General features: G+C 45.0%; 1 protein-coding gene across 1 annotated transcript; it reads left to right on the forward strand.

Annotated features, from left to right (window-relative positions):
* The first annotated feature begins 1,782 nt into the window (after positions 1-1,782).
* On the forward strand, positions 1,783-21,453 carry HEATR3 (HEAT repeat containing 3). The gene is made up of 15 exons (XM_081963566.1): positions 1,783-2,136; positions 3,615-3,787; positions 4,329-4,416; positions 5,242-5,354; positions 6,736-6,845; positions 8,487-8,627; positions 10,680-10,948; positions 12,125-12,215; positions 13,123-13,277; positions 14,460-14,542; positions 15,398-15,534; positions 16,798-16,886; positions 17,943-18,086; positions 18,799-18,975; positions 19,644-21,453. The coding sequence occupies exons 1-15, from the start codon at positions 1,798-1,800 to the stop codon at positions 19,770-19,772; spliced, it is 2,238 nt and encodes a 745-aa protein (XP_081819692.1). The 5' UTR covers positions 1,783-1,797; the 3' UTR covers positions 19,773-21,453.
* The last annotated feature ends 1,635 nt before the right edge of the window (positions 21,454-23,088 follow it).

A 23,088-nucleotide genomic window follows, 5' to 3' on the forward strand; every position in this document is an offset into this window, starting at 1 on the left:
TGATATGCCAGTTCTTTTCTACTGGCATAAATTCCAGTGTTTTCCGTTCATCTTTCCAATTCTAGAATCAATTCTGTGCCATTCGGCAGCTGGGCTGCTCCCATTGATTACATACATACACACACACACACACACACACACACACACACACACACACATATATATAATGTCTGGACTTGGGAGCTCTCTTAAAATTTAAGGGATTGTTACAGCTTATCAACTTAAGACAAAATTTGTTGGGAAAGAATGAAAATTAGCAATCTAGTGGTACTAAAATAATATGTGTTGGACGTATATCCGGCTGTTAAACTTCCAGTAAAACTTCAGCAGCGGAAGTGATCCCTCCATCCGTCCTCCCCGCCCACCGATCTCACGGACTAGTCTGGACCTGTCTTTAACCTATGAGAAAAAAGTTCCTTTCCATTAAACAGATTACTTTAGATCCCAGTGAAGCTTCGTGCTCTGAACTGAGATAAGGTAACCTACTGACGAGGAGGATTTTAATAGTAACTGTATGGATTATATGGGAGATAAAACTCGATCAAGATGAGACCCTGGATAACTTGGAGGAAAATTTGGCGTTACATCCCTGTAATGGAAATAAGTCTCATCTACTCTCTCATCCTTTGTATAGATGGACTGCTCACCACAATCTGGTATGAAAGACATTGCTTTATCGTTTTAGGCAAGATTAACTTGCATTTATTATCCAAGGGTTAAATATTAAATACTATATATTATACTATAAATTATATTATATAGAAATGTATATCTGATTCTGGGCACTTTAGCGTACGTATTTTAAGATACGGTTGAATTTAGGCAGGTTTTTAATTTTTCATGGATTCAGAAAAAGATGGTTGAAATGTGGAGATTTCAAATTATAGTAGGTTAGAAGGAAGGCCTTCCTATTAGGCAGAAGAATTTGGTGGGATTTCTACCAAATAGCAATAGCACTTAGACTTACAGTATATACCGCTTTATAGTGCTTTATAGCCATCTCTAAGCGGTTTACAGAGTCAGCCTATTGCCCCCAACAATTTGGGTCCTCATTTTACCCACCTCGGGAGGATGGAAAGCCGAGTCAAATGTAGAATGATTATTTTAAAAATGTTCGTAGTGGACTTCACGATCTTAAGAAAGCTGCCCTCTTGCCATTAACTCAAGGGGAAAACTGCATTTAAAACACAGCTCAAACCAGAGGAGGCTTTGATTACAGCTAACCTGTGAGTAGAAGAAAAAAAAATCTAAGCAGATCCTGAGCAGGGGGCTGGACTGGAAGACCTCCAAGGTCCCTTCCAGCTCATTCAATTCAATTCAATTATTCTATTCTATTCATTTCTCTATTCTATCATTCTATTCTATTCTTTATTCTATTCTATTTATTTCTCTATTCTATTGTTCTAGTGTCTATTCCTTTCTCTATTCTATTATTCTATTCTATACTCTATTCTATTACTCTATTCTATTTGTTTCTCTCTTTTCTTCTCTTCTCTAGTCTATTATTCTATTCTATTCATTTTTCTATTCATTTCCTCTATTATTCTACTCTATTCTCTATTCTATTAATTTCTCTATTCTATTATTCTCTTCTCTATACTATTATTCTCCTCTCCTCTTTTCTTCTATCCTTATTCCTATGCCTGCTCTGTCCCTGTCTCTCCTCCCTTCCACCCCCTCCCCTTCTTATGCTATTCTATTCTTGTATCCCATTCATTGGATCGCGCGTAAGGGCGAGTTGAGCGCCCTGCGGCAACCCGATCGCCTCTCCGCCCCGGATTGGGGTGGGGGTGGGAAATGCAATGCAGAGGCGGCCTGGGAAAGACATCCGCGGAGACCCCGACTCATCCACCGGGCGGCCCCTTCCGTCCCCCCGCCCCAAGCCAAGCCCCTTCTCCGCCTTGCATCCGGGGCGGAGAGCGGCGCCTGCGCCCCATCAGCCCACGTGGGGAGGGAAGGCCGGCCGACCCGTCCCGGGTGTCTTTCCGTGGGAGAGGCTCGGCCATGGGCAAGACCAAGGCCCGTCGCTTTCGCCCGCCGGCTTTCGCTCCGGCCGGGAGCCCGAGCGAGCCAGCGGCCGAAGCCGAAGCGGGAGAAGAAGAGGAAAGCTCCCCGGCCGCCGAGCTGCTGGAGAAGGCAAGGCGAGAGGGAACGTGCCCGCGGATGGGGGGGGGGGGGGGGGGAAGCCGGGCTCGCCTCTAGAAATCGCGCCCTCTCCATCCCTGGAGAAGAGACTGGACAGTCCCCCTGGTCTGAGATGGGATATAGGTTCTCCTGCTGGAGCAGGGGGCTGGACTAGACGACCTCCAGGGTCCCTTCCAGCTCTCTCCCTCACAGTGAGAAGAATGAACCAGGGGAACCACTTGCCTCCAGAAGTTGTGAATGCTCCAACACTGGAAGTTTTTAAGAAGCTGTTGGATAACCCTTTGTCTGCAGTGGTGTAGGGTTTCCTGCCTAAGCAGGGGGTTGGACTAGAAGACCTCCAAGGTCCCTTCCAGCTCTTATTCTGTTTTATTCTAGCCTGGAGAAGGGTTGGGCATCAGGGAGAGAGAGGAGGGGGCTGCGTTAACAGAGGGAGAGAATCAAGATCACGTGAAGTGTTAATGCCACTTTTGTTATGCGCTTGGAATATACTGCATCTCATTCTCTGTCCTCACCTCCTTCTTTTGCCCTCCATCGTTCCCAGCATGAGGTTCTTCTCCAGTGAGTCCTTCCTTCTCATTAGGTGGCCAAAGTATTGGAGTTTCCTCTTCAGGATCTGGCCTTCTAAAGAGCGGTCAGGGTTGATCTCCTCTAGGACTGACCAGTTGGATGGCCTTGCAGTCCAAGGGACTCGCAGGAGTCTTCTCCATCACCAGATTTCAAAGGCCTCCATTCTTTGGTGCTCAGCCTTCCTTAGGGTCCAACTTTCCCCATCTGCGGTGATCTTGGATCCCAGGAAAGTAAAACCGGTCACTATCTCCATTTCTTCCCCATCTATTTGCCCGGAATTGAGAGGGCCGGATGCCATGATCTTAGTTTTCTTAATGTTGCGTTTCAAGCCAACTTTTGCACTCTCCTCCTTCGCCCGCATCAAGAGACTCTTTAGTTCCTCTTCACTTTCTGCCATTAGCGTGGTATCATCGTCATATCTGAGGTTGTTGATATTTCTCCCCGCAATCTTAACGACAACTTTTGATTCATCTAGCCCTGCCGTTCTCATGACGTGCTCTGCATATAAGTTAAATAGGTAGGGTGACAGTATACAGCCTTGCCTGTTATAGTGTGTCTGTTAGGCTAACCCAATTGGGATCCTCATGCTAGGGCTGATGATGTTACCCAGTTGGGTTATGAGATGGCTGCAAGGAAACCACAAAGCGCAGAGAGCCCCAAGGATCCCTAATTGCCAAGTCCATTTTGAAGATTCCTGGAAGGCGTTCTTCCAGCCGGATTTAAATCTAGGCACAGCCTTCTGGGGCAGGGGCAGAGCGCATGTCCTCCACCTCGGATCCAAACATGCGCAAGTCAAAGCTATTTTAGATGAGCCCCCCAACCCTGAGCTACAAATATTTTCCTCTGTCGAGACTTAATCCAACGGTTTATGAATTCTCCTCTCCTGCTTTCTGCCTTTCTAGTTGCAGCACCCCAATGCCGACGTGCGTGAATTTGCTTGCGCCAACATTTCCAAGATGTTGCAACAGCAACAGACGATCCCAGCTTTTGTGCAACGAGACGTCGTTCGGCGGCTGGGTCCGTTGCTGCTGGATCCGAGTTTAGTGGTTCGGGAGACGGCGGCAGGAGCTCTCCGGTGAGTGATGGATGATAGCGAGAAGATTTAGGGCAGTGATGGCTAACCGTTTCTGGACCGAGTGTCCAAAGTGTGTGCCTGCACCCGACCCCCCCCCCAAATGCAATGTGTGTCCCTCCCCATGTGCATTCGCCCAACCCCCATGCATGTGCCCTGCGCCTATGCATGTGCGCCCCACGGCAAAGCTGAACTGTGGCGACGGCTTGCCCTCAGAGGGGGCTCTGTGTGCCATCTCTGGCACTTGTTCCATAGGTTCGCCATCACGGGTTTACAGCAAAAGGTAGATAGGCTCTTTGGAGTCCTTAATACATTGGACAGACTTACTTTGAAAATCAAATGGAAAGAAGAATATGATCAAACTTGGAATTTGTTTTACCAGCGGTTGGGGAAAAACTTTCTGATGTGTTTTTGATCATTTTGGATGGTACCATTTTCATCATTGCTTGTGATGTGACTTATCCCTTACTTGAAAAACCGTTATAAATGGCTGATTAAAAACAACCTAAAAAACTAATGTGGAATAAATTTGGCTTTGTTGCAGAAACCTCAGTGCCTGTGGAGGATTTGAAGTTTGCAACGATATGGTCACTAAAGACATCATGACTCCTCTTGTTGCTTTATTGAAGGAGGTATGTTGTGGCTAAGATGCTAAGATTGTCGATCAGAAAGGTTGGCAGTTCGGCGGTTTGAATCCCGAGCGCCGCATAACAGAGTGAGCTCCCGTTACTTGTCCCAGCTTCTGCCAACATTTCAGACTACACTGATTATATATATATATATATATATATATATATAGATAGATAGATAGATAGATAGATAGATAGATAGATAGATAGATAGATAGATAGATGATAGAGATAGAGATAGAGATAGATAGTTAGATGATAGATAGATAGATAGATAGATAGATGATAGATAGATGATAGATAGATAGATAGATAGATAGATAGATAGATAGATAGATAGATAGATAGATAGATAGATCACAATCTGCTTAAAAATATAAAAAACACAATTGGGATCACAACAACCTTACTCCTTCCTTCTTTCTTCCCGACCTCCCTTCTCTACCTTCTTCTTTCCTTCTCTCCTTCCTCTTTTCTTCTTCCCCTCCCTCTCTCCCACTCCTCCCTTCTTCTCCTTCTTACCCTCTCTCCTACTCTCATTTCCCCTCTCTTGCTTCCTCTGCTTTACCCTTTCTTCGTTCCGTCCTCTTCCTCCGTTGTTGCCTTTGCTTATTATCTTGCTCTGATGGATTTTTGGGGCGGCATTCCAGCGATGCCGGCTTTAAAGTTACATGAAGATAAATTTCCTCTTCCACATTTTATTTCCCTGTCATAAATCCACTGAATGTGTCATTTTTTAAAATTGGTATATTTGTATCTTAATATTTTCTTACTCCCCCCCCCCCCCCGCTCCGCTGTTCTTTTGTTGGCCTACTCTGATTCATACAGTGCCGGGCAGGACTTACAGAAAACAACAGTTCCTTAAAGGAAGACAAGCAGACAGAGAAGAACCATACCGAAGACATCGCTAACGAAGCTGTGAATTTGCTCTGGAATGTGTGGTCAGTAGAGTTGTTGAAATTCTGGTTGTCAGAGCCAGTAGGGAGGGTATTCGGGGATGAAGGGACTCTGTTGACCGTGTCTTTTCCAGTTGGTGGAATTGGCCAGCTCATCCCTTTTTGAAAAAAGGGGAAACGCATCCCAAGTAAAACAAATTCTTTTTTTTAAAAAAAATAGTTTTTATTAAACATTTTAGCCTTTAAAAACAGAAAACAACAACAACAAATACAGAAAAAACAAGACACACACATAACAATATAAAATAGTTTTACAGCCTTCTGTATCGGCTTACATATTTAGCTTTTGTAGTTCTCTATTCTACGTTGCCTTCCTATCGGTTTTAACATGTGGAATAGTGTAGTAACAGGTGTACTCACAGTTGTAACAATAATAATTCGTTCATATCAACCTTAAATTTACATTATGGTCAATGCTTTAAAGTTTGATAGTGATTAGTTACTAAATAAATAAAACAAGTTCATTAGCATTGTCCGTGTGTCCCTGCACGGGTGTGTTAGGGAAACATGAGCAGATCTCAATTGGGATCTTTTGCTGCTGTGTGTAAAACGTTTAGTTGGTTTCGATTGGAAACTAACCAGTGCCCAGGGCTGTGGATATTTCAAAACATAGTTTGGAAGAAGGAAATCTGGCTCTCGGGCCCCCAACCCCCCAGGCTTCTGCTCAAGACTTGAAAAGTGATGTGGTTTCATTAAGAAGCGTGATCTCATTAAACCAGCTGCATCTTCTTTCAGACTTGAATAGATAGAATGCCTCCAGAAGTTGTGAATGCTGCAACCCTGGAAGGTTTTTAAGAAGATGTTGGATAACCTTTTGTCTGAAGTGGTGTAGGGTTTCCTGCCTAAGCAGGGGGTTGGACTAGAAGACCTCCGAGGCCCCTTTCAACGGTGTTATTCTATTCTATTCCAGATGCCTGGGGGAGGAGGGGGGATCCTTCCATGTTCCCTTCATGCATATCAAAGAGGCCCACTATGCTCAGAACTGTGCTTAATCATGATAAAATTGAAGATTGCCATCTTTGCTTTAAAAGCAATAGACCTGGGCTGTCAAACTTGTTGTCACTGAGAGACGCATCAGGTTTGTGATGGACCTCAAAGGGTGTGTGTGTGGCAGGTCGATGTTGGTGGCCCAAGCACTCGGCCAGTGAAAATGGGCTCCCGAGCTCCGTTTTCGGCTGCGACAGCCTCCTGCAACCCCCTGGCAGCAAAAACAGAGCCCTGTTCCTTCGCTGTTTCCTGGACGGCCCCGTGGGCCAGATGTAAGCACCCTGTGGCCTGGATCCGGCCTGTGGGCCTTGAGTTTGACACCCCTACAATAGCCGCTTAGGAGATGGACCGACTAAATCTTGCTTAATGTCTCTATCAGTGAATGCAACAGTACAGCCGTATCAATATTCAACAAAGAAGGATGCTTAGATGTTGTTCTACAATATCTGAAGAGATTTCATGCAAATGTGGACCTGGCTATCGCTGTGGGTAAGAAAGGGCAGATATTTTCCTTTTTCTTGGAGGTGCTTGTTATAGCTTTTCCTGCTGGCACGAGGCTGTCTGTATACCATATTTACTGTATTTTTCGGAGTATAAGAGGCACCTTCCACCCCAAAAGAGGGTGAAAATCTGGGTGCGTCTTATACACTGAATACAGCATTTCTGGCCTCCCGAAACCCCGCCCCCTTTACAAAAATGTAGGTGCAGAGGGTTTGGGAGGCCTGCAAAGTGTTCCTGGGAGCTGGGGAGGATAAAAACGAGCAAAAAATGGGTCGTTTTTTACTCGTTTCCCCCCCAAGCCCCGAGGAGCACTTTGCAGGCCACTCAAACTCTCTGCATGCCCCGTTTGTCATTAAAAATGAGGCGTGCAGAGGGTTTGGTAGGTCTGCAGAATGCAAAAACATTTTTTGTAATTTACCTCTTCAAAATCTTGGTGCGTCTTATACTCCAGTGCGTCTTATAGTCCGAAAAATACGGTAATCGTTTTTCATTGCCTTGAATCCTGCTTTTCATCTTTTTCTCTAGGAAAAAAACTTAAGTGGCAGGTGGTAGAATGATAATAATTTAACGGAAATGCTCCCAGATTTAAAAAAAGTTTTTATATAATACAGGTAGTCCTTGACTTACAACAGTGACCATTCAAAGTTGCAACGGCACTGAAAAAGGTGACTCATGGCCATTTTTCACACTTACGACCATTGCACATCCCCATGGTCATGTGATCAAAATTAAGAGGCCTTGCAACTAACTGACTCACATTTACGATGGTCGCAGTGTCCCTGGGTCATGTGATCCCTTTTGACGACCTTCTGACAAGGCAAAGTCAATGGGGAAGCCAGATTCACTTAACAGCCATGTTACTCATTTAACAACTGCAGTGATTCGCTTAACAACTGTGGCAGGGAAGGACGTAAAATGGGGCGAAACTCACTTAACAAATTTCTTGCTTGGCAACATAATGTTTGGGCTCAATTGGGGTCGTACGTTGAGGACTACCTGTTTAGAGTCATCACGATGGGCAGGGGAATTAGTACGAGTAAACTAAAAACAGTCTCAAGCAGTGGATCATATTTTCCTGAAACAGAAAGATGGATATCCCAAAAGATGCTTTTTTCTGGAGGCAACTGGACTTTCTTCTTGTTGTTTTTTCTTTTGAAGACGTTTCGCTTCTCATCCAAGAAGCTTCTTCAGGTCTGACGGGATGGTGAGGAAGGGAAGGGTAGATACTCCTTGCAGACAGCTGGTCCTTTGCGTCCTTTTAGAGGGTCATTGAAGCCCTTGGAGGTTTATCTGTTGTCCTCAGGGTCACTTGATTGGCGTTCCTGCTTCCTGTTGTCTGCCATTTTTTCCTCTGGAAATCCATTCCTACTCCCACACCATTTGTATCCCAAATTGTATCCCGTCGGGGCTGAAGAAGCTTCTTGGATGAGAAGCAAAATGTCTTCAAAGAAAAAAGAAAAAAGAAAGTCCAGTTGCCTCCAGAAAAAAAAAAAACACCTGTGGGACAACCGTCACCTGGATAATGACTGAGAATCTACAGAGAAAGACAGATAGGTCAAGGAAGGTTGGTATATGACTTTCCAATTCGGATGTGCAGCCTAGATTTAAACATGTTGTCTTCCTGTACAGCATCCTGTTTACAAACCGTGACAGAAGATAATCCAGATCTACTATCGTCTTTCGATGCACCTGCACACCAGGTGCTGGAAATGGTCATGTTATCATCGGAGAAAGATATGGACCATATCCTTTTGCGGACATTGGTGGCAGGTAAATACTCAATATGGCAGGCTCAGGGATTCTGGGAGTTGAAGTCTACAGGTCCTGAAGTTGACATAGCTGCCCGTCCCTGCGCTATGACAACGATGTGCCAGAATGTGTGTGGTTGGGGGGCGGGGGGGAGAGACACAGCTCTATGGTTTATGTGTGGGAATTCCTTTCATGGATCTCAAATCTAACCTCTTCAGATGGCTTTGGGGAAAGATCCTGTCCAAGTTGCCATTTAGAGGTTGGGTGCAGGAAGTCATGATATGAGGACTTCCCTTCTGGCTTAGTGAGATGTGTGATGATCCAGGGCACGGCACAGAGATAACACAAACACTGGTAGTTCAAACCAGCCCTTTAGTGCTCCAAATCTCCCACAAACAAACCTCAAACAGCCTCTGGACGCCTGTAGTCCAGCCCAGCGCTATCTGCACCAAGGCTGCATGGCAATAAATCCCAACTTTATTTAGCAAAACAAGAACAAAGCAAGGAGCTCCTGGGAGCAAAAGATCCAGATAATGAGTCCAGAATGCCACACAGGAATGCAAGGATTCTTGGAAAGTACAAATGTCGGCACACAACACTTCAGGAACTCAGCATTTGTTCCCGGCAAATACCTCTCCCCATGGCGTCTCTTTAAGTCTCATTCCCCAGGTGTGCCTGGTGAAGCTGGGCGGGAGTGCTCTCCTCCTGAGTGGCCTGTTCCGTCTTCGCTGATCATGCCTTCTCTGCACTCTCCAAGCCTTTGGATCAGGAGGTGGTGGTTCTTGCTCCTTGGCTGAGCTCTGTTCCTCCTTGCCTGCAGATCTTCCTAGTCCCAAAAAGCCTTGTCTGGACTGATTCCAGCCTTCCAACGGAGCTGCCCTCTCACTGTCAGTTCTTGTTCCATCTCATCTTCCCCTGCACATTCAGACTTCGACCGGGGGGGGGGGGGGGGCATGACATGTTGGCATGGTAGCTCACCATTTATGAACCAACCCATTACAGCTTAATGGATAGACTTTTATTTCTTATTGGTTTCTTTGATGCTTGAGTGTGTCTAAAAGTAGAGAATGGCCTGTTTTAGAACAAGTTTTATTTTTTTGTCCTTCGTTTCTGACCATGATGGCTTGTTCAGCAACCCTGGGTTGGTGCAACATATGAACCTGGTCGTTATTAAGCCAGTCGATGGGTGAGCATGCCAATTACTTAGTTCAGCTCTTGTATGTTGGCTAGTAGACTGCCAACTTGTGTAGTCAAGAAAATGGAAGGCACTTTTTCTTGAAATCAAAGGCAGCGTCCCTGCACTGAACTTCCAGTTGTGTTACTAGATTTTCTAGAAAGTAAAACAGGGAAGGATTCTCTCGCAGTTGCGGTTTGGAGTTGTCCCTTTCTTTTTGTCTCTAGAATTTTTTTTTATTTTCTCTTACGTACCATTTTAAGTATACGTTCACATGATTCTTCTTCTTTAAATTTGTCATTCTTGTACATTTATTACTTCATTTAATAGGTTATAATACACAGTTTGAGGTGCTTTATTTACCATCCCTTCCTCCTTATTTTTCCTTTCTTTTCTCCCTCCCTCCCTTCTCTACTTCCTTCCTTCTCTCCTCTCCTCCCCCTTCCTTCTTTCCTTCCCTTTCTCTTACTCCTACTCTTCCTCTTCCCCTCCCTACCCTCTCTCCTTCTCTTCCTCTCCCTTCCATCTTCCTCTCCTTACTTCTTTCTTCTTTCCCCCATCTTCCTTTCATTCTCTCCTCCTCTCTCCCTTTCTTTTTTATTATTGTAGGTGTCTCTTTCAGATCTCAGTTTATGTTTCCTTGGGAAGTTATTTCCGCAAACCCAAATATTATTTGGTATCATTCCTTATTCTCTTACCTTCACTAATCTATCCTAACTATGTTCCCCCTCTTTATATCACGCTCTTGAATATATATATTAGTATAAATATATAAGAGTTGTCCCTTTCTTGATGTTGTAGTGAAGTTTGGAGTTGTCCCTTTGTCTCGTGCCCACGAAATGCTGTAGCAATCAGATTTGGCTAGGCTGACCTCTACCGTATCCTTTTTGTGGCTGCAGGAGTAGCGTGGAACATCAAGAGCACTGTGCCTTCGGGAAGCCAGGCGGGAACTATCAATGCCATCCTGAAGATTTTCTCAGAGTGTCTGGCGGTGGATGCTGGAGAGGCGGTCGTTCGGATGAAGGAAGCTGAGACGGAAAGGTTGAAGACTCCTGTTGAAGGAAACGGAGTGAACGGAGGAACCGCTGTACACGTAGAAGAGGTTAGCATGGAAGGGGAAACTAAAGGGATCGCCCAAGGAGAGAAGGACCTGTTGGATCTACTGCCAGTAAGTATCCGATCTGTTCTTTCAAAATGGAGCACTAGGGGCTGATTCACAAGGATAAGACGAAATTTCCAAGTAATGCACTCATAGCGAACAGAACTCTGAGGCAGGTAGATTCCACAAAGAATAGTTTTATTAGATATATCATCTTGGCACAAGCGGTGAAAACCAACTCTGAATATTCCCACGGTTTTCACCTACCATATTTTTCGGAGTATAAGACGCACCCTTTTCCCTCAAAAAAGAGGCTGAAAATCTGGGTGCATCTTTTACATCAAATACAGCATATTTTTGCCTCCTGAAACCCCTGCCCCTTCATGAAAATGGCCTTGCATAGCCTTTAGGAGGCTTTCAGAGAGCTCCTGGGGGCTGGGGAGGGCAGAAATGAGCAAAAAATAGGCCGTTTTTTGCTCAATTTTGCTCCCCCAGGCCCCAGGAGCACTCTATAAGCCTCCTAACGGCTATGCATGCCCCTTTTTTAACCCCCCCCCCAAAAAAACGGGCCCGTTTTTGTGAAAAACGGGCCATTTTGGGGAAGTTTGCAGAGTGCAAAAAAAATTTTTTTTTAAACCTTGCTGCGTCTTGTACTCCAGTGCGTCTTATACTCTGAAAAATATGGTAATTAAAAGTAAAAGTTTCCTCCCTTCCCCAAACAATCGGTCACACCAGAGGTGGTATTCTGCCGGTTCGCACTGGCTCAGGCGGCGGTCCAATCACGATGCCGTCCGGTTGCCTGGTAACTTCACTCCTCCTCTCCCCAACCACCTGTGGGAATGTCCTTGGCTCCCAGGAGAAAGTATTTTGTTTTGGCTACAAAACCCCAGCTCTCTCTCTCTGTTTCCCCCTCCCTATCCCTCAGTTCCCATATGCCAACACTGAAGCCTCGAAATGGCCTCGGTCAGGTCAGCTTCAGAGTTGACAAAAACGCAGCTAATCCTCAATTTACAACCGTTCGCTTAGCGAACATTGAGAGTTGCGGTGCTTTCGGGTGCTTTGGAGAATAGGTTGACCCTCCCCCCCCTCTTCTTTGTGGCAGCCCCTCAATTATTGGAACACTGCTATCATCTCACCCCTACTCCTTCTTTTCATTACTCAATTCCAGCAACCGTTCTTCGTATGCTTTAGCCTCCAGTCCCCTAATCGTCTTTGTTGCTCTTCTCTGCATTCTTTGCTCCCTAGCGCAGCCAGCAAGAGTTGAAGCAAGTAAGAGCGTTACTTCTGGCTCAACAAACTGCCCTGGAAATCATTGTCAACATGTGCTGCAACGAAGGTATATCTGTGGCCCTTATCTCAGGTGAAGTAAATAAATAAATAAAACAAATGTGGCTTTCCTCCACTTGGCCAGCTGTTTTAATACGCAATCCTTAAGGGGGCTTTTTATACCACAGTTTTTGTCCCACACCCCAATCCACAGACTTTGTAGCAGTGGAGTAAGTCATAAAATGAATGGAAATGCCACAGGTGGACACCAGAAACTTCTGATTTTGGTAAAGGCCCAGTGGAATAATTAAAGCCCTGCTAAGTGTATACACACAGGTAAAGCTGGATCAGTTGAACTGTGTAGCTCTTGGGCCTTTGCATGTGAGAAAATGTGAGAGCCACCCATGTAAAGTTGGGTAAATTGGAGTTATGCGGTGGCCTAGAGATGGAGCTCTCACAATCGGGAGGCTGTGAGTTCGATCCCAGGTAGGGGTAGATATTTCTCTCTCTGGGCACACTGAGAATAAATCTGTTGAAGAAAACCCGTCACTGGTGACAGGAAGGGCATCTGGCCATTAAAACACTCTGCTAGCTCCGTTCAGTAGCCCAGACTCCAACCCGCAAGGGATTATGGGGTCATTAAACGGAGGTGATGATGATGTAAAGCTGGCTCAGTTGAATTGTGGTGAAGCTCTTGGGTCTTTGCATGTTGTGTGAACCCAGTCTGTTGGGGCGCGGATCATGCATTGTGTGAATGCTGCCCGAATGGTTTTGGCTTACACCTTCATGCTTATCGCAACAATCCATGCAAAAATAATGCGTTCTCATAATGGTTGCATCTACAACCTATGTAGCACGGCAACCAAAGAACTGGTATTTGGTTGAGAGTTTGGCATTTGAGGAATTCAAGATGGCGGCATACAAATAAAGTTGTTGCACTTGCTTTGGGATGTTGATTTCTGGGCTTTTATTTCCAGATGCGTCTGACGAAGAATGGGAGGAGTTATCGAGCAGCGACGAAAGCGATGCCTTTCTGGATAACAGTTACGAAGAAGAGGGAAAGCTCCTTTCTCCGCTGTGCCTTTCAGCTGAAATTCACACTGCCCTGGTCAACCAGTTGATCCCAAAGAAGGTACCAGTTCATCTTTGACTTCAGACAACAAACCTCTGGGTTTCCAAAAGCGGTTTTCTGTTTCCCAAACCCGTGATTGCATTTACTTCATTAGCGTCCATTGTTGGCTGAGTTCACACCGCATGCTAAGCCTTCAAATGTGGGTGACAAGCTAAGGGTGGAGGTCACACAATACAGTAGGCTTCCTTTCTCTTCTCCAGCTTGGTGCCCTTCAGATGTGTTGGCTCAGGTGGCAGACTGCTAAGATTTAGGACAATGGGTGAACCAGATCATAATGTCAGGTTTCCGAAAGATGCCGTAATTAATTCATGAGCCTCAAGCCAAGTTTCAAAAGAAAACCAGTCATTTATTAGGAACACCATTTCAGCAATATCTCATTGCAGTCAGATCTAACCTCATTTGAATTATGGCTGAACTTTACCCCTGTTCCTTCCCCTCCCTCTGTCTGTGTCATAAATCACATTCTCCAACGAGGTGCACGCCTCACAAGCCTGCTGTAGTAATCTGAGATCCGACTCTAGCCGAAGGTATGCGTGGAATGCGCTTGACCACCTTCCCTCCCCATGGCAACTTATAACAACATGCCAATGTTTTATGAGTTGACACATAGTCTCCCAGTGCCTTCCCCCCCCCAAAAAAAATAATACTTTTGGATTTGGGGTGGCAATGAAGCATGAAGGAATAGGTGGCCAAAGGATTTTGAAGACATCTTTGCCATTTCACAAGAAAGGATCATAACCTTTAAAATAAATTAAAGGAACATGGTGGTCTCAGGAATTTGAGGGTACTTCAGTGGTGGGTTTCGGACCCCGGTGCAATGGGGATGGGCGTCCAACACATGAATGTGCATAGTGCGTGCATGCATACTTACCGACCGCGATGCTCCAGCTACTTTGCGGGGTGTTGCACAGGCGCCATATGCTCTGTGCACGGAAGCCCCGAAAAAGTCAAATACCGCTAAGGAGGGTGGGTGGGTGGGCCAGCCCTCTGGAGCACCGTACCGGAATGGTACCTGGTGCTCCTGGCAGGCACCGGTACATCCGTACCCGGGCATACCGGTTATAACCCACCACTGGGGTACTTCTACATTTTGTGGGCATATTGGGCTCTTCTAAGAATTGGGGCCATTAATCCTTCTCTGAACCTTCACGATGACCCACAGCTGTTCTTTGTTTCGTGCAGATCCTGGAAAAAACTGCTTTCCCCAGTGCAGTAACTCTTGATGTCTGTATGAAGCATCCATCTTGGAAGCCTCTGATGAAAAAGTAAGTGACTGGTTTGGATTCGATTCCTTGTTACCTCCTCCTTAGCAGAACAATCTCTGTTGAGCGAGCTAGGCCAGGGTTTCTCAGCCTTGGCAGCTTTAGGAGGGATGAACTTCCAATTCCCAGAATGTGGGTTTGGTTAGTCTAATGAAGAGAAGAATTAGAGATGACATGAGAGCAGTCTTCCAGTATTTGAGGGGCTGCCACAAAGAAGAGGGGGGTCAAATTATTCTCCAAAGCCCCAGAGGTCATGGACGAGAAACAAAGGATGGAAACTGATCCAAGAGAGGAGCAACCTGGAATTAAGGAGAAACTTCCTAACAGGGAGGCTGGCTGGGGAATTCTGGAGGTTGAAGTCCATCCTTCTTAAAGCTGCCAAGGTTGTGAAACACTGATCTCCGCTAACATTGGGAGTAGAAAAAGGAGGCACAACCTACACCAGTGATGGCAAACCTTTTGGGCACAAAGTGCCCAAACTGGAAGGCGCGTGCGTGCATACCAAAAACTTGATGGCCAGCTGGCATGCATGCTTCCCTCAGAAATCCAACAACCTGCTGGCCAGTGTGCATGTGCGCCTTGGAATCCCAATGACCAGCTGGCTGAGCTGGGATGACAGCACATGTGCTCCCAGAGAGGGCTCTGCATGCCACCTCTGGCACATGTGCCATAGATTTGCCATCACGGACATACATGATTCTCTGATCCCTCACCCTGAAAAAGCCATCTGATGAAGTTGGGCAGCTCAACTTTCTTGGGTGTTTTGTTAACCAATAAGCCAAACGGGAGGGTTGATCTCAGGCTGGCCCTCAACCTCAGAGGAAGCCTTGTCTTGACAATCGTTCTGCTTTCTTTCAGGTTGAACATGATCCAGTACAGAGCGCTGACCTGCCTTCACAGCATCTTACTGGTGTCGGATGTAGATAGCCTGGGGGGCCCTTCGGCGCTACAATCCCTCTCACAGCACCTGTCTCAATTAATTTTTTCTCAGCCAGGTTCGTTTCAGGCTTTGATTTTTTTAGGCTCTTTCCAGCTTGATAGGACTTGCTCTTCCCTGCTGCCCCTGTCGCTCGTTCTTCCCTATCCTTCTGCTAATTGCACTGGCTACTGGATAGCTCTACCTTTTAATGACTGGGTTTCCTGCGGTTTTGTCTGTGTAGGCCCCTGTAGAGCAGGCTTATTTATTTAAGGAAGGCGTGTTGCAGTTGGCCTCCTGCATGGCATGCCAGAGGCCTTTGAATCAGTGTTGACTCTTTGTTGTGGCCCACCAGCGGCCTGCGGAGTTGGCAGCAGATTCAGACAGTGAGGAGGTTGGGGAGGAACATGGGCCAGTCCTGGAGTCTGGGGAAGGCTCTGATGAGGGCTTTATGTCGGAGGAAGAGGGAGCCAGAGCTATATGTCAGGTATCAGCTGCCTTCAGAGTCAGACATCAGTGAGACAGACAAACAGCTGGAGCCTGTTCCCAGTGTGCACATGCACAGAGTTGCCAGATAAAGGGAACATCCAAGGAACAGGAGTTGACTTGGGAGGAAGGCCACAGGTGGACGATGAATGGCCCCTCCCAGAGGAAATAAAAGAGGAGCAAAAGGGGAGGGGAGTTTGCAGGAGGCAATTAGTTCGCTTAATTGGTTCGTGACTCTCCCAGACTCCTTGTCAAGTTTTGCCGATATTGGCCTGGCAGCTCTCCAAGCCAGATAAGGTCTGTGACTATAAATCCTCCCTTGAAAGACTTTGCTGGATGTGAATGAATGAACAGAATTCCCAGTCAATTAATAAAAGGTTTTGTTTGTTGGGATAAGGAGTTTGCTTCATGCTTTTGGGAAGCCTCAGTCAGAACACTCTTGATGATTGCAGGAAAAGTCTCTGTGGGTTTTGGGGGTAGCATTTTTCAGAAATAGCGACCTCTTGCTACCTTCTTGGGGCTGTCAGGAAGGACTGGCCCAAGTTACCAAGCTGGTCATCCTGCCTAAGGGACGACTAAAATTCATGGCCCTCCGGTTTTTAATCCGGAGCCTTAAACCAGTGTCTCTCAACTTCAGCCACTTGAAAATGGCTGGGATTCAACTTCCAGAATTCCTTAGTCAGCCTGGAGGCTAAGGAATTCTGAGAGATGAACTCGACGTGTCTTTAAGAGTTTCTGAGGTTGAAAAACACAAATTTCTCACTTAGCAACGTCAGTCTGGGCGGCAGTTGAGGATTACCTGTATAACTTGCGTTTTGAGCTCAAAGAAAATGTGTTTTTTTAATTTTATGGACAGAATTTTCAAAAGAAGTGGAGTTTCTAGAAGCTGTCACCAGTGCGTTGCGAGCTCTTTTGCAAATGTTGGCATCCAATAATATATCTCAGGTGAGTTTTCTAGATGTGTTGGCATCTAGTCTCACAGTTTCCACAATGTCTTTCCCCATGCTGGGGAGATAATCAAGGAGGGAAGCAACCTGGGATTAAGGAGACATTTTCCTGACAGTGAGACCAATTACTGCATTCAGTTTTGGTCACCACGATGTAGAAAAGATGTGGAGACTCTAGAAAGAGGGCAGAGAAGAGCAACAAAGAGGATTAGGGGACTGGAGGCTAAAACATATGAAGAACAGTTGCAGGAACTGGGTATGTCTAGTTTAATGAAAAGAAGGACTAGGGGAGACATGATAGCAGTGTTCCAATATGTCAGGGGTTGCCCCAAAGAAGAGGGAGTCAAACTATTCTCCAAACCACCTTTGGCAGGACAAGAAGCAATAGGTGGAAACTAATCAAGGAGAGAAGCAACTTAGAACTGAGGAGAAATTTCCTGACAGTTAGAACAATTAATCAGTGGAAGAGAAGTTGCCTCCAGAAGTTGTGAATGCTCCAACACTGGAAGTTTTTAAGAAGATGTTGGATAGCCATTTGTCTGAAGTGGTGTAAGGTTTCCTGCCTTGGCAGGGGGTTGGACTAGAAGACCTCCAAGGACCCTTCCAACTCTGCTATTGTACACCAGTGGCATGGCTTCCCTCCAGAAGTTGTGGGTGCTTCATCACGGGGGGCTTCAAAAAGAGATTGGACTTCCATTTGTCTGGAATGGTGTAGGGTCTCCTGCATGAGCAGGGGGTTGGAGTAGAAGACCTCCAAGATCCCTTCCAACTCTTGTTTTCTATATTCTGTAAATATATTTTATTCCTGCTCATGCTTGTGGATGGCTTCTTAAAAGCACATGAAATGGTTTGATCGCAAACCTATGACATTACCTTTTTTCTTTATTTTCTTTATTCCTCAAAAGCACCTTCCCACTGGGATTGGAATTCCCAAAGGGGCTGTCGGGAATTGCAATCCCAGCGCATGTGGAAGGCTTCAGGTTGGAGTTGGCCAAAAGGATGGTTTGACTCAAAGGCCGTTGATTTCTTTCCCTTCCTCTTCCATCCATGACAGTCCATGACCCCGGAGCAGCTGATGACTCTATGTGACACCGGAATTCAGAGCACAAACACCAGCGTCCGAATCAATGTCGTTAGCATTTTGGGAATTGCCGGGAGCGTGCTTGCCAAAGTGGAAGACACTGCGGAGACGCTCAAGGTAAAAATCAGTTGCCATCTTGCTCTTAACGGGGATGTCAGTTGCTTGGAAGGGAAGGGGTGGAAACGAATCAAGGGGAGAAGCAACCTAGAATTAAGGAGAGATTTCCCGAGAACAATCAGCCGGTGGAACAGCTTTGCCTTCAAAAGTTCTAGGTGCTCCATCACTGAAGGCTTTTAAGAAGAGACTGGACAGTCGTTTGTCCGAAATGGTATAGGGCCGTGATGGCAAATCTATGGCACGCATGCCAGAAGTGGCACCCAGAGCCTTCTCTGTGGGCAAGCACCGTTACCAGAGGCTCTTCTGATTTCAAAGTGCACCAGCCAGCTGTTCGTGGGTGCAAGAGCACTGGAAAATGCCCCAAAATCAGGCATGCGCGTGCTGGCCAGCTGATCTTCGGGTTTTTGGTGTTCTGGCACATGTGAAAACCAGCTGGCCGGAGCACATGCGCATGCTGGAAACCCGAAAACCCGCTGGCTGGCACGCACATGCGCATTGGCCAACTGATCCAGTTTTCCGGCACTCCAGCCTGCACATATGTACATGCATGCCCGTTCCGGTTTGGGCACTTGGTACTGAAAAGATTCGTGATCACTGGTATACTGTTTCCTGCTTGAGCAGGGGGTTGGACTAGACGACCTTTAAGATCTCTTCTAACTCTGTTGTTCATTTTGTTTCCCCTTTGCATTCTGCATTTCTTTTGTCGTTCCAGAACATCGGAAAATTCCTCCTCAATGTTGCAACGAAAGACCCTTCCCTTGTGGTGGTGGGAGAAGCCTTGGATGCCCTCTTCGACGTTTTTGCTGACGGCAAAGAAGCGGAAAAGGCAGCGGAGGAAGTCAAGTTGCTTTACGCGCTGAAGGAATTCCAGCCCGTTTTCAAGTCACGAGTAAGCATAGAGTTTCCTAGGGAACGGGGAGAAGATGGAGGGCTAAGGCGGTTTAGGGAAGCATCTGGGTTACACGTTTAAACAGCTGACTTTTCTTGCCCAGTTGCGTTCATTGAGTTCCTGAAAATCCCATATTTTAAAATACCCCCATTACTGGTTCTCGTGGTTTCAGCAGTGCATTCTGAAATGGGATGGCTAGACTTTTTGTCAATGACAACTTTGCTTGATATGATTTTTTAAAAAAATAGAAAGCTGGGGGAGGGGCTATAAAGATGCAGAAGCAAGCAGGTTATGGGTATTGTTTCTGTTTCATTTTATTTCCTGGAATAATTTAGATTGTCTGTCTGTCTGCCTATCTCTAGCTACCTACTTACATCTATCTATCTCATCTATCTTATATCTCTTTCCCTCTCATTTATCTATCTTATCTATCTTCCTACCTACCTACCTATCGGTATCTCTCTCTCTCTCTCTCTCTCTCTCTCAACCTACCTACCTACCTATCGGTATCTCTCTCTCTCTCTCAACCTACCTACCTACCTACCTACCTACCTACCTATCGGTATCTCTCTCTCTCTCTCTCTCAACCTACCTACCTACCTATCTATCACTATTCATTAGAGTTCAGCTCATTTAGAGCTTCCACATTTCTTTTTTTTTAACTGCAGATGCGAAAAGAAGGCAGAGGACAGTATAACACAGAGCAACTGTGTGTTCTAGACAACGTGAAGCTGAATTTAAGAAGATTTATTGCCTATCAAGAGACATTGTACAGAAAGAAAAAAGTTTTGGAATAGAAATAGAATGGAAAGCTCTATTTTTGATATAGTTTATCAACTGTTTTAACCATGAATTCTATAGGACTTTGTAACAACAGCTAGTAGGAGAAAGGGGTTATGGTCTGCTCTTCATATTATGCGTCTTATTTGGGGGAAGGGGGGAAGCAAAGAGGCAGAGAAAAGTGAAAATGAATTCAGCACCACAAAATTTGTCCTTAATGTGGTGGAATGTTTTGATTTGCCATTCTTAGAAAAAGAATGAGTAAAAAATGTAAAATAAAATATTATAATGGAAGGGCCCATTTTCTTAATGTGGACAAAATAATTTGATTTCCTTGATGATATATTTCAGGGCTTCCTATTTTACTTTATTTTTAAGTAAAAGTCCAATGTAAAAAAAAAAAACAGGATAAAACATTGTTCCTAGGTGATACCAGTTTTCTCAGTGCCCAAATATGGAGACTTTTTCTGCTTCTTTTTAAAAACGCTTCCTAGATAACAGCCAAGTTCACACATTGTATTTTGCTAATATACATAATATATGCAGAAGTATATTTCTTCATATTGTATTTGAAATCCTTTTAGCCAAAAGCTGTTTAAAATGCAAAATAACTACGTTTTCTACCAAAAGGAAGCTGTGTGTTGTGTTTGGATTGAAAGCTGGTGAATGATAGCAATGAAATAATGGACATTATCATAATTTATGTTAATTGTACGGGATAAACTATGGTGAAACAGAGTAAGTTATAAATTATGGTACCCTGGGTAAATTGATACAACTTGAGGCACTGTCAAATGTCTTCTTGCTTTGAAAAAGCCTTTTACCATATTCTGATTAAATAGCCTTTTAGCCAAATTTGTCTGCATTCAGCCAAGAGGCTGGATTGAAAGAAGGCCAGCTAATAATAATAAAAAAAGAAGACTGAATGAACTAATTCCAGCAACCAATAAGGTTCAGGATCAATCAACATGGATGCTTCTATCCCTTATTTGCTGTGCGTGGCCTGCCCCACCCCGTTGAGTTTTTACATCCCTTGTTTCTGCAACTCGGATTTACTATCGTTTTGCTTTTCCTGACTGTGAGAACTCTCACGTGAGTCATAGCCCAGGGGTACAATCCATATTCGGCAGCCAGGCAGTGAACTCATCTAATCCTAGTATTTCCAAATGGGTTGAACAAACACCTCCCTTAAAACCTGGAGAGCTGTGGCCAGCCAGTTGGCCTGATTCAGCATAATCAAGCTTTCTCAGTTGACCAGTACAATGGCTATCGGGAAGGGTTGCAACAGGGATGAGGTGGTAATATCAGGAGCGAAGAATCAGGACTGTGCATTAAGCTCCAGTCAAACAGATTTGTTGCTCATATGCACAAGAATTTAGTCAATGGTCAGCACTACATTGGCGCTAGATAAGAATGAACAGAGTTCAAGAGGACTTAGACCACTTGTGAGAAGGTAAGGATTCCAGGCTAAGTCCTCTCTTGGCTCCACTTCCAGGCTCTGCCTCTCCTCCTTTCAGGTACCTGAGCAGAGGTGGGCTCCTGGTTCAGCCGAGTAGGTAGTACCTCGGCTGGGCATGCCCAAAAGGGTTCTATCGGTGCCATCCTGTTTTTTGCTTGCACGCATAGCGCGTCCCTGAGCAAACCGGCAGTAACAGAAGCTGGAACCTACCCCTGTACCAGAGTATGACTGTATCAGAATTGAGTTACTGAATGATTGCAACCAGTGTGATTCGCATAAGGTATAGCTTGAGATGAAAGTTGTAGAATAATCATGTTTTCAACCTACTCTAGAAAAATCTGATGAATTGAACAGATCGTAATAAAATAATTTCTGCTGGAAAACAATGACAGGGCAATTTGGTCCGTTGGCTAAGCTGCCAGACTGGGAGTGGGGAAACCGAGTCCCGTTTCTTCTATCTCGGTATCCGTTGACCAGTTCTGACTTTGCCTTAGAAAGGAGAAATTCTAAAATGGCCGCCAAGAGACATTTCCACGTAGTCCCCAGGTGTCACTGATTCAATGGCATCCTCTGATTCCCCCCCCCCCCCTCCAAAATCGTACTAAATATTTGATCTTCCATGTTGTACAATACAAACATGGAATATGTAGCTGCTTCCAAATAATCTCCTGAGACACGAATGGAGCTTCATTGTTGCTATTACACATAGGATTTTGGAGAGGTTGAAATCAAAATGGGAACAAAAAAGCTAAGAAAAACCACACAATTCTCTCCCCCACTCCCCCGCTTAATTTAGATTTGGACAAATTCAGACATGCATGACCTCTCTAAAACAACCCTTTTCGAACCAACTAGGAATCTGAAATGTATTGCTAAAATGTTATTGCTTTCTTTAGTAGACACTACTGAGTAATACGAAAGTATTACTTATTGTAAAGATGTTGAAAGGCATCAGTGATTGCAAAATTCTCTTTTCACACATGAAAACTGGCAGGTGTACAAAATACACGTGACTACGCAGATACATTTGAGCTCTCCCTTGGCAAAAGGTTGGAAAAAATTAAATGTGTACTTAATAATGGTCCTGCGGGCTTTTTGATTTTGAAGATACTGTCCAAGAGACGGTTTGTAAATGGAAATCTTCCCTCAACGTGATTAGCCACAAACGCACTATAAAATGGAAAGAGAAAGCTACATTAAATAAATCCGACATAGGGCTTTGAAACTCTGAATTAGGAGATACAATTAATATGACCCTTGAATATAAGGATAGTTTACTTTGTGGTGGCTTTGATCATCCCTGGAATTTTGGCAGTGGTGTGCAACAATTATTGGCTTAGGTCGGTTGAGATTCTCAGAATGTTTTCATGCTTGCTTTTATTTAGTATGCACAGATGTACGTGCACAAGAAGGGAGGCAGGAGACTTTGAGGGGGTGAAAAAACACCTTTAATTATCTCAACTTTGAACCTTAAGCTTGGATCAATGAGATATGTTTTGCTGAGTCAATAGTTTGAGCTACTGCATTTAATTTGGACAAGTCACGGATGTGGGATCCTATTGGGATCCATCAAAATGCCTGGAGGACATCTCCTTAATGTTTATGAAGAAGGCCCTCTATTTTACTCTTCCCAACCTCAAGGATTAGTTGGGGAGGGGGGGTGGAGAAGATTGCAGGCTTCAAAGCTAAGCATCAACAGTAGGATCCTTGGTGTTTTCTGTGCTTGGTTGTTTCCTTGCAGACATTTCATTACCCAGATAGGTCATATCTTCAGTGCTAGAAAGGGGTGTCTACTAGATTATCCCATTAGGATCATCTTGCTAGCATTGATGATGTTATCTAGTTGGGTGAGGAAAAGTCTGCAAGAAAACAGG

Source organism: Natrix helvetica (assembly GCF_964273705.1).
Source record: "Natrix helvetica genome assembly, chromosome: 10".
Classification (NCBI taxonomy): Eukaryota; Metazoa; Chordata; class Lepidosauria; order Squamata; family Natricidae; genus Natrix; species Natrix helvetica.

Excerpts from the sequence above, each read along its gene's own strand:
- HEATR3 (XM_081963566.1), top strand. The coding sequence starts at position 1,798 with ATGCAATGCAGAGGCGGCCTGGGAAAGACATCCGCGGAGACCCCGACT. Across the intron at positions 3,788-4,328 it reads ACGGCGGCAGGAGCTCTCCG|AAACCTCAGTGCCTGTGGAG; the intron begins GTGAGTGATGGA and ends GCTTTGTTGCAG. Across the intron at positions 8,628-10,679 it reads TTTGCGGACATTGGTGGCAG|GAGTAGCGTGGAACATCAAG; the intron begins GTAAATACTCAA and ends TTGTGGCTGCAG.